General features: G+C 39.4%; 1 protein-coding gene across 5 annotated transcripts in view; it reads left to right on the top strand.

Moving 5' to 3' along the window:
- Window positions 1–5,136, top strand: part of SEMA5A (semaphorin 5A) — a 349,647-nt gene extending 344,511 nt beyond the window's left edge. For all 5 annotated transcript variants that reach the window (XM_075084299.1, XM_075084302.1, XM_075084298.1 and 2 more), the window contains 2 exons: window positions 1,138–1,349; window positions 2,741–5,136. In XM_075084299.1, coding sequence (XP_074940400.1) covers window positions 1,138–1,349; window positions 2,741–2,860 — 332 coding nt within the window. In that variant the 3' untranslated portion in view covers window positions 2,861–5,136. The remainder of the gene's footprint in view (window positions 1–1,137; window positions 1,350–2,740) is intronic.
- Window positions 5,137–16,006: the final 10,870 nt, after the last annotated feature.

A 16,006-nucleotide genomic window follows, 5' to 3' on the forward strand; every position in this document is an offset into this window, starting at 1 on the left:
TAATGCTGAAAGGAAATTTCCAACATGAGCTTCTCGATGATACTTCTCTCTCAGTCAAAAAGCACAGCTCTAGTTTGAAATAACAGTGAAAAGCAGTGTAACTTGTTTATTTCCCGCTAATCCTACTGGTGCCACAACTGACCCAATATCTGTTCAGTAGCATCAGGGGATGGTTGTGCTTTAGATTCTGTTCTACAGTTTCATGCAGCAATAAGCTTCCTCTCAGCTGTAATCCTTGCATAGGTGAAGAGGGTTTCCCACCGTCTGATCCCATAGTATTTTTGAAGGGCAGAGCAGACAGGAGAGTGCTGGGTTCTGAGTTGTAGACTTTGCACTCTCTGGCTGCTATGGTTAAAAGCACACTGAGCTTCAAGGAATCTCTCTCTCTCCCCTTTCCATTTTCCCCTAAAATGGTACCATTTCTTTCTCCTCTTCCCCCCACCCCCCACCCCCACCATACAGAAAAAACTCTGAAGGCTGGAGAAGGGAACAAATTGGCCGTATATCAAAAATACAGAAACAGTGATACCCAGCAAGAATCAAAACAGGGGATGGAAAAGACATATGCCACTGTTTCTGGGACATGCCCCAAATAAAGGGAATACGGAAAACATTTTAGGGAAAGCAGGGTTGTGATTCAAAGATATCAGGATTTTGTTAGTTCTGCCGCAAGTCACTATGTGTAAGAGAAAGAACCAGAAGAACAGCAGAGGAGGTGATACTGTAGTTCACTGAAAGAACCCCCGTGTATGTACATTACATACATAATTTATATATGACAAGGCTTTATTATACAGTCTGAAGAAAGAAATTTTGCTGAACTATTCAGACATACAAAATGCAATTTGTTCATCTGTTATTTGGGTTCTGAACTTGTTTAAGTGTCTTTCAAAAATCTCCATCTTAATACTTACTAGATGTATGGGTATCTAAGATTCTTATAATGATCCCTTCAGGGAAGTACAATGCATTTGCTACTGTAGGGATAAACCATTGCAATTGAGTTTTTTCTGGGAAACACATGAAATTTCCCTTATCCGTATTTGAATCAAGCACTTGTCTACATTTTTCCCCAAGCTTAAGCTTTTACTGCTCCTTCCTTAACAATTATATGGTCTTCTGCTCTCCACTCTGCAGAGTTCAACATGTTTCACATGATTGCAGTGGGATTAAGTAGCTCAATACTTGGTTGCCTTCTTACCCTGCTTGTTTACACTTATTGCCAACGATATCAACAACAGTCCCACGATGCAACTGTCATCCATCCGGTGTCACCAGCTCCTCTAAATACCAGCATTACCAACCATATCAACAAACTGGACAAATATGATTCTGTAGAAGCCATCAAGGTGAGAAGTGGGTTGGGAGCTGTATAATGCACAATTTTCCTAGACAACAGTTCTGCTGTATCAAAAGAACGCTACTTGCTAGTTTTCTGCACTGGTATTTGGGCTCAAATTATGCTGCTTGTTAATAACAAATATAGATTTCACTTGAAGCATTGTAAGTACAGGTCCTTTCCTTTGTCAGTCCCTATTACATAGGTAGTAAGATTTCGTGTGAATGTATAATTTATACAGCAGCAGCCTTTCCTGGAAAAAAACCAAACCACTCAGGTTTTGTTTTGTGGGTTGTTTTTTTTTTTTCCTACTTGTGTTCCCTAGTGGCTTGTTCAAGAAGTAAATAGGGATATTAACAATCATCATGACATACTTTGAAGATAATCCTTTGGCTCCGGTGATGTGGTGTCCAGGGCACTGTTCATCTTCCTGCACTACGCTTTACAGAGGAGATGTATCTGGTGAATATATTCTGGGCCAGACTCAGCTGGTGTTCATACGCAAAACATTCTGTAAATGAGTAGTACAGATTTATGTTACCTGAGGCTCTGGCATGATATCTATATGATATGATCGTTGTTCCCGAACACCTATTTTCTTTTTATTACCTTTTAGAATAGCTCTGCTTTTCAGATCCACTGAATTAAGGAAGGATGAGCATTCTGAAAATACCTAGCTCAGTATCTTCAGATTACACAGTTTATTCATGCAGCTGCAAAGCTTTTTGTAAATGAGGATTTTTCTTAAATGCTACCTGTATAATCTGGTTTTAACTTCGGCATTTTTTATTCTGATTAAAAACATTTAAAAGAATTTCATTAAAAATGGCAAGAAAAGTCTAGAGTTTGTAACCAGTGATGGAATATGTACCTAATTTAAAGCTTTTGCAAATTTCACTAGTAATCTCTCTGGACAGCTACTGAAACAAGAAAAACTTTGAAAATTCATACTCTAAATACCCATATAACTTTTAAAAAAACAGGATTTACACTTTTAAGATCTTCAGACATTTCTCCTAAACATTGCAATTGAAAATCAAGGAATTAATGCAGTAAAGAGAAAATAATTATTATTCAGTAAAAAAAGATGAGTGAATCATTCTAATAAGAAGAACTGAATATGTATGACTAAAAAGTATTTTTAATCATAAAATTAGCTGGGGGGAAAGTGCCTGGCTTTACTTTATTGAGTAGTATTGCTTTTTGCAGGAGTGTTATTATGTAAGCAGATCATGCAAATGCAAGTTTTTGTAAATGTGCAGGTATTTGTCAATGCATTTTTGATTGGCTTACTATAAACAGAGATTTGACACAAAAATTGCCTCGGTGAAAGAGCACTTAGTGGCTCTCTTTCTTCTGTCCTTCCCATTTTCTTATATCTTTTTTTTTCCCTCCCCACAGGCATTTAACAAAAACAACCTGATTCTGGAAGAGAGAAACAAATACTTCAATCCACATCTTACTGCAAAGACTTATTCTAATACCTATTTTACAGATTTCAATAATTATGATGAGTACTAATGGGCTTGTGTATTTTCTGGCCTCCTGTAACTCCCCAGTCCCCAAGGCCTGTGCTACTTGACTGCTCATGTGATTGAGGCTTCAGAGATGAAGTTCAGAGACATTTCAAGCACGATCCAAGCCATCAATGTCCCATTGCTGCCAAAAGCCCAAAACACCTGTTTGTGACATGATGTTTTCTTTGCAGAGTGCAAGGCTGGCCTTCAGTGTTGGGTGCAGCTATAGCCCCTCGGTGTCGCTGGACCACCCATGAGGATGCATCACTTCACTCAGTTTCATGAACTTCCAGTCAGATTTCTCTAACAAATGACTAAGTAATTCCTGAGCTTTAAAACAAATAATAATGTTACCCCTTAAAGATGTGCCAGGAGTACCAGCCTAATTTTCTTTTCAGGCATTGTCTTTTATTTCCATGAGGTTTGCAAAGGGAGCTCTGCTGTTAGCCATGGAGCCCTCTGTGCGGTCTACTGAAGCTCACGCCACCAAACAGAGCTCACAGGGTGCTGGGAACAATGAGAAGAAGAAACATGGTGGTTTAGCAATGCTGTGTGGCAGCTCTGGGCTCTGTAGGCTGGTCTTCCTGGGCTGTAAATCACTCTGGCTGCAGTCCAGCTGTTCAGAGTGCGGAGACTAAGGCCCTACTGAGGGATACAATCTTGTAATTACCCAGAAAGCTACAGGGTCGGTGGTTTCTAGTTGCGAGCTGAGCCCAGTCACATAAAGCCTTCACCTAACGTTTAATTTTTGGAGGATGTGGAAGGGCATGTCCCACAGGGAGGCCAAGGGAGGAGGGCAGGTAGGAGAGGCACACAGCAAGGTTTTTCTGTGTCTCATTAGTAAACCAGCCTTGCTGCAGCGTGTGGGCCTGCAAGAGTCGTGGCATCCCACAGGCTTCCTCTCCCTGGTGCGTGCGTGTTGGAACCCGCTCGTCTCTCTGCTGTAGCACTCGCTGTCAGGCTGGTCATGGAAAGATACGACCACACTGCATTTTGTGTGCCTTCTCAGGCTCTTGGGGGTACGTAAGCATAATCATAGATCTGCTTTTCTCTTTCCGGCTTTTACTTCATATGCACGTGTCTGACAAACAAAGCTGGCTCAGAAAGCACAAATGTATTTGCAAAGCGTTGTCTCATCTTGCTGCCGTGTCCAACCCACGCTAGTCAGCCCCTAGAGGAACATTCTTATGGTGTTTTAAGTGACTATCTTGTTGGACTTCATTGATGTAAATATTTAAAATAATGTTTGAGGTTTAAGTTATCGGTTTTAATTCCTTTTGTAGTGGCAGGTAAGGAAACAAAGGATTTTTATACCATTTTTTCTTTGTTCTGTCTGTCTTCACCCACATTCATGGCATTGTTATTTTTGTATCTGAAATTCCAGATGTATAACTAAAAAGAAAAGGGCAGGGATTTGAGCTGGATTTTCCAGAGTACTTAGTAGTAAGGCAGCATTTGTTATTCTCAGAAGCTTGTGAAAAGAAATTAAACGTGAATATTAAGGATTAAAGAATCGGGCTTTCATTTTTTTGAGCGTGCTAGATGCAAAGATCATCCCACCGGAATACCAGGAAGGGATGCAAGGAGAAGCAGAGTGGAAATATTTCCATTCTGTGTTTAGAGCCATTGATCATTAGGTTATGCTGTGATAGGCAAATAGAGAAAAACATTTACAAATTATAACAATTCAAAACTATGTTAAAAAAAACAGTAAAAAGTACCGAGAAACACTGATCATGTGAGACTGCATTTGAGCAGCACTTTGGTGGTCCAGCCACTTGCATAGCAAGGGTAAACACCATATCTAATGGTGGCAATGAGCAACATTTTTGAATGGGGATAAATCTGCATGGAGCACTATGCTTCCTATCTCTGTTCTGCAGTAAAATGAAAAAATGCAAAGCAAGTGGTCTTTGAAAAGCTGTGCAGTAAAATGAATGCACATTTACCATTTATGAAAATAATTAAGATCAGCCGCCTGTTTTTTCCAGCTGAATAGTTTGTCTTGTTACTAACTCAGTCAGAAGAAAGCTCTCCACCCTCGCACCAGTTCATCTCCACAAAGTATAATAATACTGGTTCTCTATAATTTGTGATTTTTTTTACTGTACATTAGACTTGGGTTTCCAGGAAGAAATTAGCCGATTGCCCTTGGGTAAGAGAAATTTTCTCTACAAGAAAATTCAGTGAAACAGATAAAGGGGGAAAAAGCTGTCCAGATCATAACCAGTCAAGTATTTGAATCACTCTGTTCATGCCAAAAGATAAAATTTTATGTTTAAATAAGATAAAGAAAATAAAATCTGTATTGCTGCCACTGCCAAGAAGTAGCACGTGCACATACACACATGTGCACAGCACTTCCTCTCTGCCCCGTTCTAAGAGCACGTTAGTCTGACTTACAGATTTTATATTTAGACTATTAGTTATGAGACCAATATCTTAAAAATAATTGAATTATGTATTTTTATTTTAACCTTTTTAATTAAAATTATCTGAAATTAGCTTTTTTTTCTTTAACTCTTCAGTAGTTTGAGGCACACCTATCTTTACAGCGTTCTATTTTCCGTTCTTTTCATGGATAGATACATATGTTAGGTATGTGTTATATATGGAGTAGTAATACCCTAGGTTAATTATGCATGATCATAGGTAGAAGTGCATTTAGCAGATGCTCAGTCTGCTCACAGTTCCATCTCCCAAAGGAGTATTTCATGTGTTCCAGATCTCTGAGCAACTCCCATGCAATGTCATTTAAACACCATGCCAACTTGTCAGAAAAGTATTTCTTTTAAACATTTTTTATGTCATTTATCTTCCTCAATTACATTGTTCTAAATCACAGGCAAAGGTATATTCAAACCTCTCTCTAAAGCAGTAGGGTCCACATGGAAATTTCACAGCACTTCAGTAAGAAAAAATGGATGGCAAGATCCCCTTGTCAAGCTAGATTCTGAGACAACAGGTTTTAAAGCCATTAGATATTTTTGTCTTAGGTAATTTTAGAGGATGCCAGATGCACCACCTATATCAGTATTTTCACCTTCTGAGGTCTGCGCAGATGCCCAGGTAGTTTAATACAGCCTTTCCTAATATATGGAGCAAAGCAAAGTGCAGTCTCTATTAATTTTCAATTTACCTTTTCTAGCATTTTTTCTAAAATAGGCTACACACATTTTGGTGAAAAGCAGATTTCTGCATGAAAGCTCTTTATGTTTCTTTTGCCAAAAAGGAAACAAACTGGGAATTTGTCTGCAAATCTTGTTTTAGCCGATGGAGCTCTCAAATTTGTGCAAGGGTAAAACTTGGTTCTTACATCATTGTTGTGTTCTTGGAAAGGGAAAGTCAACCCCCTTGCCAATTAAATGCCATGCTTAAATACCCCTTATCCTTTTGCTTGGATAAAGTGATCTTTTCTTGATAAATAATTGTATTACCTCTGATACCAATAGTTAATATTACTAAATCCCTTTTGCAGTGATTGCACAAATTTAAAAATGTTTCTCTATTTTGAATGCAAACGTATCAGCACACAGATCAAAATTCTCAAGTAAAGCTGTTTCTGTGTAGCATTGCTACATGGAGCGAGGGGGAAGCAGGATTGTCGGTCGGATCCTGTACAGTATATACTTTCATTGGATAACTCAAAGTAGAGTTGTGCTTGAGGACACATTTTGGGCTTGTTTTCATGTCTGATACATAGTGTACATTCCTCGGTTGCTTAGAAAATGGACTCCTGTGCTTGCAGGTTTATCTTGTACTTTGATTTGAGCCTGATGACCTTTATGGTCATTTAAAGTGACTTTTCCAGCTGTTTTCAGTCACCTGCTGTTGCAGCAGTATGGTTTGGCTAAAACTAATCAAGAGATTTTTGACTAGGATTAGGATTTTCATAAGGGAGTGGGAGAAAGAATGGGGCTTAAATGGCTTTGATTTCCAGGCTATTAAGCAGTACTGATTGAAGTCTCAGATGGGTGTAGGACACTGTGCATTTAGTCAGCTCTACCAGAAACTCCACAGTAACCTGTGGGAAAATACCACATCAATGTAGAAATCAAGAGCTACCAAAGCACTTACAAGTGAAGAAAGTTCTCAGAGCATCAGACCATATGGCTGTTCAAACCAGAAAAGAAAGTAAGAGGTCCCAGATGCAACAAAAATGTTAATGGGAATAAATGCTTCAACATTTTTTTCCTCATAATTATAGAATGAATATATTCTCTTCTTTAAATGTGGGACCAGTTTTATTAAAATCAGCGCAACATAAGCACATTCCTAAAGTTAATTGTATGCATAATGGCTTTGCTGTATGAGATCAATTCTGTAAACAGTTTAATCCAAGCTTGTCTCACTTCGCTTGAGGCATCTGACCAATTTCTGACTGTAGCTGCCCTCAGTACCCTCTACATCTCGCCTGGGAGAGCATCCTTGGATGGGCAGATTTACGTCCTGGCGAGGAGTTGTGTCTCTCCACCAACACTATAGTGAACCTAGAGAGTTACACTTCTGATTTTCACTGTCATTTGGATATCTAAATTTAGATTGGCAAAAGCTAGGCTCTTGAATAGGATTTCACGCATCCCATAAGTAACGACATGGCCTTCAGTGGTCTGGATGTAACAAGTTACTTATTTTAATGTGTTTACAGGATTGAGCCCAAAATATATTGCTTCTGCACAAATCCATGCACAGTACAAGGTGACTTCAATAGTAAGAAAACAGATTCATTTAAAATTGTTCACAAGCAAATCTGCATCTTGATATCAGGGAATAGATATGTGTTCATTGTGTGGGGTATTCGAATTCATTCCTTTCTTTGCTAAATAAATAAATGATAAAACGAGATACTGCTTGACTTCATTTAAGAGCCATTCTTCCAAATAAAGAAGGGTTCTGGGATCTGTGAATGTTCTCCTTTTCTTTCTCTCTTCGCTTCTCTACAGAAATGAATCTGTGTACAGCTGAAAAAGCCTTCAGCTAGACTGTTCTGCATAACCGAATGAGTCCTTTGCATTGTGTTGCCATGCGACAACATTTTCTAACTGGGATGGTACAAAGAGGGAAATGTGCTAACCTGGGAGGTTTGGCAAAGATTTCAACCCCAGCAATAGCAAGGGTAGGCAGAAGTGGAAACAGAAATGCAGAAGAATGTGAATGCAGGCTTGGCAAACTTGTCGGTAAACTTTCACAGAAACTTAGAGACGCCAAGGGCAAGGCTGTTGGTGTGTAACCTCCAGAATAGTTGCTCAAGCAAAAAGCAGGCTGATTGCAACAGGTACTTGTGCAAAGTTGTGACTGTTGCCCAGAATCAGGGGAGAAAAATGCTTTCGTGAGCAGTAAGTGCCACAGTACAGGTGGCATTTTGGCAACATCTGTGCTGGCAGGAAGCACAGGGCAACAGGAGCAGCTCCGCAGAGCAAAACAGCTGGTGCTGAACTCCTGGATTTTGGGCTAGCTGCAGGCTAGTCCCACAAGCTGAACACCCACTACCGGTTAGAGTGTACCCCTTTAGTTTCCCTCATTCATTTAAAAAATAAAACAGACCAAATCCTAAAGAAAAAAAAACACCAGATGGCATGCTCTGAGACTGCTCTGTGGTGCAAATGAAAGCGCAGTGAGAGGTGTACCAGGAACAGATAAACCTTTTGTTTCCAGTTGGCTCTTTGGATCCAGGTTGGACACTTCTTTGCATACTTCTCCCCTTGCCTTTTCTGCTTGTGGGAAACTGATAACAGTTCTACCTAGCTGACCGTTTATCAATTTGAAGGAGTGATTTTATACCAGTACAGAAGTCTGCTAAAAACCTGTAAAAACTGACATCAAGGGCTGTGAGAAAACTGTTATACTGAGTTTGGTTTATTTTAATTGTTCTTAAACTGAATGTAATATAGCCATTCCTCAACTGAAATGAACATCTGAGCAGAGACAGCAGTATCATAACATCATTTCAGAAAAAAAAATTCAATCAGTGTAACACTCAGCATTCTCACAATCCAATCCCAGAGGCTGATAATGCAGAAAGAAGCTGTTATTTGTGGGGATTTTTTTTCTCTCCAAAGGATTTATCCACAAACCTCATCCAACAATAGCTTTGGATTTTAAAATATCATGGAAGGTAATTAACAGTAACACAGTATATGTGCCAGGATTCAGCAACCATGTTTGTTAATCACTAAGCCCATGGTTTTGAATTAATTCTCCCCTTTGTTAGCTGCAGCAGTAGGCATTGACATTTAAGGTCCCAACTTTTAAATAAAGCTTTGAGGCCAGTACACCTGCAGAAGAAATTGCTTTTATATCTGTTTGCCAAAAAGTGCTTTCTCATGTCGTGGCCCTATGAAATGCTCTGTACAGTGGAAAAAACTGTTCTTAATAGTGATGTACTCAAGGTAAAATAATTGAAACAGAGCTCAGGGATTTTTAGCAATAGTAAACACTTTTGGTTTGGTATCAGGAGAATGCCATTGCTTATTGCAATAATGGGAGTAAATGATCCCTGTACAGAACTTTACAGGGAATAATTTTCCCTTGCCATTAACTCCTTCAAAAACAGCTTCCTTAGCAAAACTTCTCAGGAAAGCTGCTGAAGATACAGTAAGAAGAAGCATTGGTGCAGTGGCTGAAGCACAGAAGCACGGGTGCAGGCATCTATGCCAGTTACAACTGCAGAGTCGTTCCACTGACACAGAGCTCACTTCAGATTTACACCTGTTCAGACAGCTCACTGGATTTCTATCCTAATGGCTGTCCATTGAAATATTTAGTACTCCTAGGAGGTAATTTAACATAATGCTTTACTGATTATCTGGAACACAGAGAAGAATTTTGATTGATAGGTTATGACACTGTTTTTCCATCATATGTCTACACCCTATATTTCCCTTTCCAGTGGCATATTTGGATATTTAAAATGTTTAAATTTGATGACTTAACTTTATCAAATTGGATTCTAGGTTTGGGGTGATGCCACTTTTCTAGAACCCACTACTCATACTGATATTATTTGACTGCTTTTATTAGTATTCATAATTCCTTAATGACTTAGTGTCTTTTTTTCAGCTTCAGTTATAAGGATTTTACTGCCTTTTCCAGGTCTTTAATGTCAGCATGACCTGAACTTCATCCTTTTGTGCTCATTTAACACTTTTCCCCAAATCAGAACACTTATCCTTAACACGCATAGTCAAATCTCAGTCACACACTCCTGATCTTCTAAGCCATACTTTTTGTTTGCTTGTTTTTTACACTAGTGGAAACAGTACACAACCACAAGGGAATACCAAGATCTGCAGTGATAAATTTGGACTCTGTACAGAATAAAAGTCAAATTTTTTACCTTTTTATATTGACTTTGAAGCTTCCTGCCTGGTGCTGTTCAGGTGCCGTAGCATATGAGAATATTCCTCTGTAAGAGTGCTCTTCAAGTCCATGCTTACAGTTAAAGCCATGTTTATGGGATTTCCTGATCCCATAAAATGTTTAGTGTGTTTGATATTAAAACAGCCATAAACTTGCTATCAGCCCACACCACAGAAATGGGTAGAAATATTTTCAGATCTCATTATTTGACCCCAAACATGGATTAGTCATCATTCCCTTGATTTCCTAGAAATATTCATAACTTCCCAAGACCATTCCTTGTATGGGTGGGTTTTATCATTTATTTATCTATGGCCATAATAAGCCCACCTTTGCCTATGATTTCCCACAAAACTTGAACTAGGATTTCTCCTGAGGTACAGATTAGAGCAGAAGACACCTTCTAGTAATAAAGATGCTGCTATTAACATATACATTGCTGCAGAAAGGCACGGGTTGAAGAGGGCATTCTCTTCTTTCCATCGGTGGCAATTATGTAGAAAAATGAAAATAGAGGAAAGTTAGCTAGCTTGTTTCACTGGGAGTGGTTTAGGAATATAAATTCCTCAAATAGTAATTAATGTACCATAGTAAGAGCTGTCATGTTGGGTAAAACCAAAAGCGTCTTTAAGCCTCTTTCCTGGCAGTAACAGAGCATCTATATTTGTGCTTCAGTTGCTCCTTATTTTGCTATAATCCTTTTAAAGGATAGCCTTACCTTGCTATGGAATCAAATGTTTCTTCATTTTTTTATTATTATTTTTTCTTACAGGAATTAGGACTCTCCAAGTTGTAATGGGATTGCTTCCTGCATAGCAATCCCGCCCCGCACCAGAACTGCAAACCCCCTCCCCCTGCTACCCTGTGCTAGAGGAGTAAGTTGGTGCTATCTTGCAACCCTTATTCCAGCACAAGTTTTCAGAGGCTTGCGTGTTTGCCTCCATCGTCTCTGTTTCCAGTCAGAAGCTGGTTTCTGGTTATGAATTTTAAATCCTTAACCTGTGTACACCCTGGACAGCTGTGACTGGGTTGCTGTAGTCTCCACCTGACAAGACAACCTGGTTCTTTAACAAACATTTGATTTTGGAAGGCTCAGGTGGGTACTTAGCGGCAGACAACATTATTGGGGTGTTGGGAGTTTTTAAGATTGATAGAAACATTTTTCACAGCAAAAACGTGGTAGGCAGACAAGAATGAGTGCAATCCTCCATGTTAACAACTGTTTATGCCATGGAAATCTATGTTTAATATCCCCAAATCTTATACAGCCCTTCTCATTAAAATTCATGGGAGAGCTTGATAAAAACCAAAACCAAATAACAACACCCAAACCCACAACAAAGCCAAAGTGTCAAGAAAGGAAAGTTCATCCATCATTCCTGTTCAGTACATTCACTTGATCTGGAGTTCAACTAAGAAATTAAAGACAGTTTTTAAATGCTCACAAACCCCAAGTAAACATGTGAACAAGCAAAAAGCATCCTAAGGTTCAGCAGAGCTGCACTCCTATTCCATTGCAAGAGGTCTGTGACAGCATCAGCCAGTTATCAACCTGGAAAACCTATAGATAAAAATATTTAAACAGGAGGCTGTTTTACCTAATGCAAGGAACCTTCCTCAAGACTAAATTGATTTATTTCACCTGCATGTTCTCCATAACCAATAAAGGGTGGGAATCAAGGCTGGTTTTTTCAGCATAACTGTCTCATGTGCATATCTCTGCTCTCTGATATCTGTGGATGAAAAGGCCCTGCTCGGAAGACAAAGTAATGCACAATTCCCTTATGGCTTTTCTACCTGCTGTTTGTAGCTTATTTCTGAAAAAATGTGTATGTCCTTGTCTATATCTGGACCATGTACTCTCTAACCAATGCACATATGCACACAGGCGCATAGATGTCCAGCATGACAAAGGGAGACTGGGACAAAGATTGCTGAAGTCACCATCAGATCATAGTTTTAGCTTTCCTTGTGTATGCAATGATATTTTTTCTATGTGTTCCCTATGGTCGTGTTTCTTACTGATGCTTGAGAACTCACACCCTGACTGAGATCTGGTACATAAACATGAACCAGAAAGTCAGGTTTCTGTGTAGGAGTTGTTGATGTCAGTTGCCTCAGTATTTGAGCAGTAGGTGCTGACAGCCTTTGGTTTAAGTAACGTGTTGTTATCTCTAAAGAAAAGCATCTGAGGGGTTACTCAGCCAGTCGATATAATTGAATTCACCATCCTCTTGGTTTCCTCATTAAAAACATCACCAGGTTTGCAGGGCCCAATTAGTGATCATTAACAGGGGTACCACTGGATTGCTTGCAAGCTGGTCTACCATTTTTGCTCTGAAACTGTGCTCTATGACATTTCAGTGACAGCCAAACTGATGCTAACAAAAACTGAAACACCGTGCACGAAGCTTTGCCTCCTAAAGCGTACCTACTCGGAGGCAGCTCGCAGGAGCTCAGCAGCCTAAAGCATCAGCTTCGCTGGTGGATGTCCAACAGATCTCCTCATATGCTGAACAGTAATTTTTGTGCTTATACTCCACGAAAACAGCTTATTTCTAGGTTGTGTCTGAGGAGTGAAAATAAATCTCCAAAACAAATTAGAGAACACCCTGAGAAAGATGGATTTCTTCCTTTTTTTCCTTTCTTTCTGGACCTGTAGGTTTATTCCTTTCCTGCAGCTGTGCTATCAACTGCTCTCCAGTTCTGAACTGCTGTCTTTGAGCAAAGTAAGAACAGAAAACAATTTCTCCCATCCCAGAAAAAAACCCTGTTTTTCTTAAGAACCACAAAACTCTGCCAGGCACTGATTCAAGGCTGAACTAGTATTTCAGGTGGAAAAAAAGACTGACAAGCAGTAACAAGGCACCTCTGCTGTGGGCTGTAGTCCAGGAGTCTTACAAGTTTATGTGCAATAAAGTGGACCTGATGTAGTGAACTCAGAGCTATTGTTAAAAAGTGGGCAGTTGCCAGGAGTGTGGGACCTAATATGAGGCCTTACACATAAGTGAGCCAACCTCCAACATCACCACTGGCATCACCACCATGGTTTCTCTCTAATAGCAGGCTCAGTGCATATGAAAAATGGAAACCCCACTTGGAGGTTGGTGTTTGTTAGTGATGTGTCCAGATGGTAGGCTTCAGTCTGCTTTGTCTGTACAATAAACTCTTGGTTTCCTCTCTGCACCAAATAAAATTTCTACAAGAACATTAGCCACTTTAGCCAGTTATTAGTTTGAATTCATTTCAGCAATAGCCCCATAGCCAACCAGTAATGACCTTTTCCTCACCAAAAACCTAGAGTACTAAAAAATAAAAAGAAATATTATTTCACTGTCTGGCTTCTATCCACTACAAATATTAAAGCTGAAATGTTCTTATTCAGTATTTTTGTCATGCTATCTCCTTCAGCCAAATCAACAAACAAAACAGGCAGTTGCCAAGAAATGTTATCTTTATGCAAACATGTGAAATAAAGTTTAATTTACCTAACTCTGAGCAAGTGTTAAATTGTGAAAGCCTGTTTAAATACAATGGACGTAGTTGCAAAATAGTTTCAGTCCAAGAGGACTGAAGCAGAGTTTAAAGTAAATATTTAAATGCATCATTGTTTATGCAGCAATTTCTTTTGCTGCAGCTCTGTCCTGGCAGTAAATATGATTAGAAGACCTAGGGTGAGAATAGCAAAGAAAAAAACCAAAAAAACCACAAACCAGTGAATATTTACATAGGTCATCGGGAATGAAATGTCATGCAATATGCAGGAATATTCTTGTGGCTCTTTCATACAAGTGCTAGCAGGTGAGATGGATAAGTGACCTTTTATCCTTTTACAGTTGGATGACTTGAAATAATTTCTAAGTCTGAATCGCATCCAGATTATAAATCTAGTCAGCAAATCGTTGCAAGGGGCAGTCTTTGTTCAAGAGAAGCCCTGGGCAGCTGGTAAAGCCAGAAACTCTTCCTTCAAGATAATGGATTGGAGATGGCACCTTAATTTTACAATAAACACTGCGGTACTTTGTGGGTTATACTAATCTGTGTGCTGCGGATGCCCTTACCTCACTTCTGCTCCGCTAACCAGCCCTAAGCTTACCTGTGCTGGCTGGTTAATGGTGGCTTCCAGCCACTGAGGGCTCGCAAGTGAGGTCTGACAGCTGGAATAAACTGCTTCTGGAACCTTCTTTCTGTAATTTGTCTGTGCTCGGTGGCACTGGTTGCCCACACTAAGGCACCAGTGGATGTTCTCACCTTCCGACTGACCCACCCACACCTGATCCTCACTCTCAGCATGAATCACTCTGCAGAAAATGGCAATGTGTAGGGTCTCACCTACCAGTCCTCTGAGCATTAGTGGGCAGGATGAACAAGAAGAGGTGGTACAATCCCTTCTTACTGATGTGGGGGACAATGGCATGGCAAGATTAAGGAGCAGTTTTATCAAGGCACATAGCTGAATTGCTCTCACTGCAGGGAGTTACAGCTCTAAATTTGTTTATAAATCTAGCACCAGGTAACTTCCCTGAGATGCAAAACTTGTCTTGTGAGAAAAGAAAGCATCAAACCCTAACCTCTAACCTAGAGGTTTATTCAAAAAAGATCATCCTTTATCTCACAGTGATAATTTTGCATTAAAAGTGTTGTGAGGCTCACCTATCTCACCTATAATATCCCCAGGAAGCAGGTGGGGTCTCAGTTTTGCCTGTATTGTCTGCTACCAAAGAAAAATCTGAAGCAAATTCAAGCAAGCTCCTTCTGGCTGGGAGCATATCGCATTTTGACATGTTCTCTAACTTTTTGTCATGTCATAGCTCATCAACAGCTTTGGCAAAAAACACAGATTTTTTCTAGCCTAATGTTGTGCAGAAATCGACGTTGGCATTACCCACCTTAGCAGCAGGAAATGCGAGAGTACTTGAGCAGATATGAACAGCCCATCATCTCCCTCAAACCTTTATAATTTTACCTGTGGAACCAGGATGCTATAAATCTGCACGTAATTAGGGAAATTCTCCTAAAGTAAGCTGAACTATTGCTGTGATCCTTGAGAAAGGAATAACCATTAACCTGTATGAACTTGGACATGCTGTTTAGTGCCCTTTTATTCCCCTCTCACATTTCACGTGCTATTGCTTAGCAATTTCACTGCAAAGCTAAAACAATACCACTGGTATGAAACACATTAACACTGGCTAATTGATAGGTCACTAGCAAGGAATTCTTCTCTGGATGGAGTGTTTTTAATAGGCTTCCACAGAAACCTATTTTCACCCCTATGTTGTTTAGTGCTTTTTATGTTGATCAGGAAGAAAAAACAACAATGCTGAAGTTGCTGACACAAAAATATGGAACTAATAAGTAAAGACAAGGAAAAGCTACAAAAACAGCACGCTGTGCAAGCAAATAAACCATATTTTCACATAGCCTAATGCAAGTTCCTAAGTATGTTAGAAATAAAGACACTAAGCCACATGCATTATTTAGTGGAGTCTGTTTTAGGAAGCAGTGAATAAAACACAACTCAGGGCAATGGTGAGTAGTTAGATGACCATCACGACAGGTATAGGTGGAAGTATTACAGGATAGGGAGTTTCCATCCAACCCAGTAAAATGGCTGACAGTTAAAGCTAGGGATATTTCTGTAGACTATGCTGTATATTTTCAGCATATTTATATGAATATTATATATAATGTATAGATAACTTGCATATTATAACAGCTAAAGTAATTAGATTACATTCTGAAGGGATGTGCTTTTTCCCAATAAATGTAACGCTTTCAGGTATTATTG

The sequence above is a fragment of the Phalacrocorax aristotelis genome, chromosome 2, assembly GCF_949628215.1.
Source record: "Phalacrocorax aristotelis chromosome 2, bGulAri2.1, whole genome shotgun sequence".
NCBI classification, from domain to species: domain Eukaryota; kingdom Metazoa; phylum Chordata; class Aves; order Suliformes; family Phalacrocoracidae; genus Phalacrocorax; species Phalacrocorax aristotelis.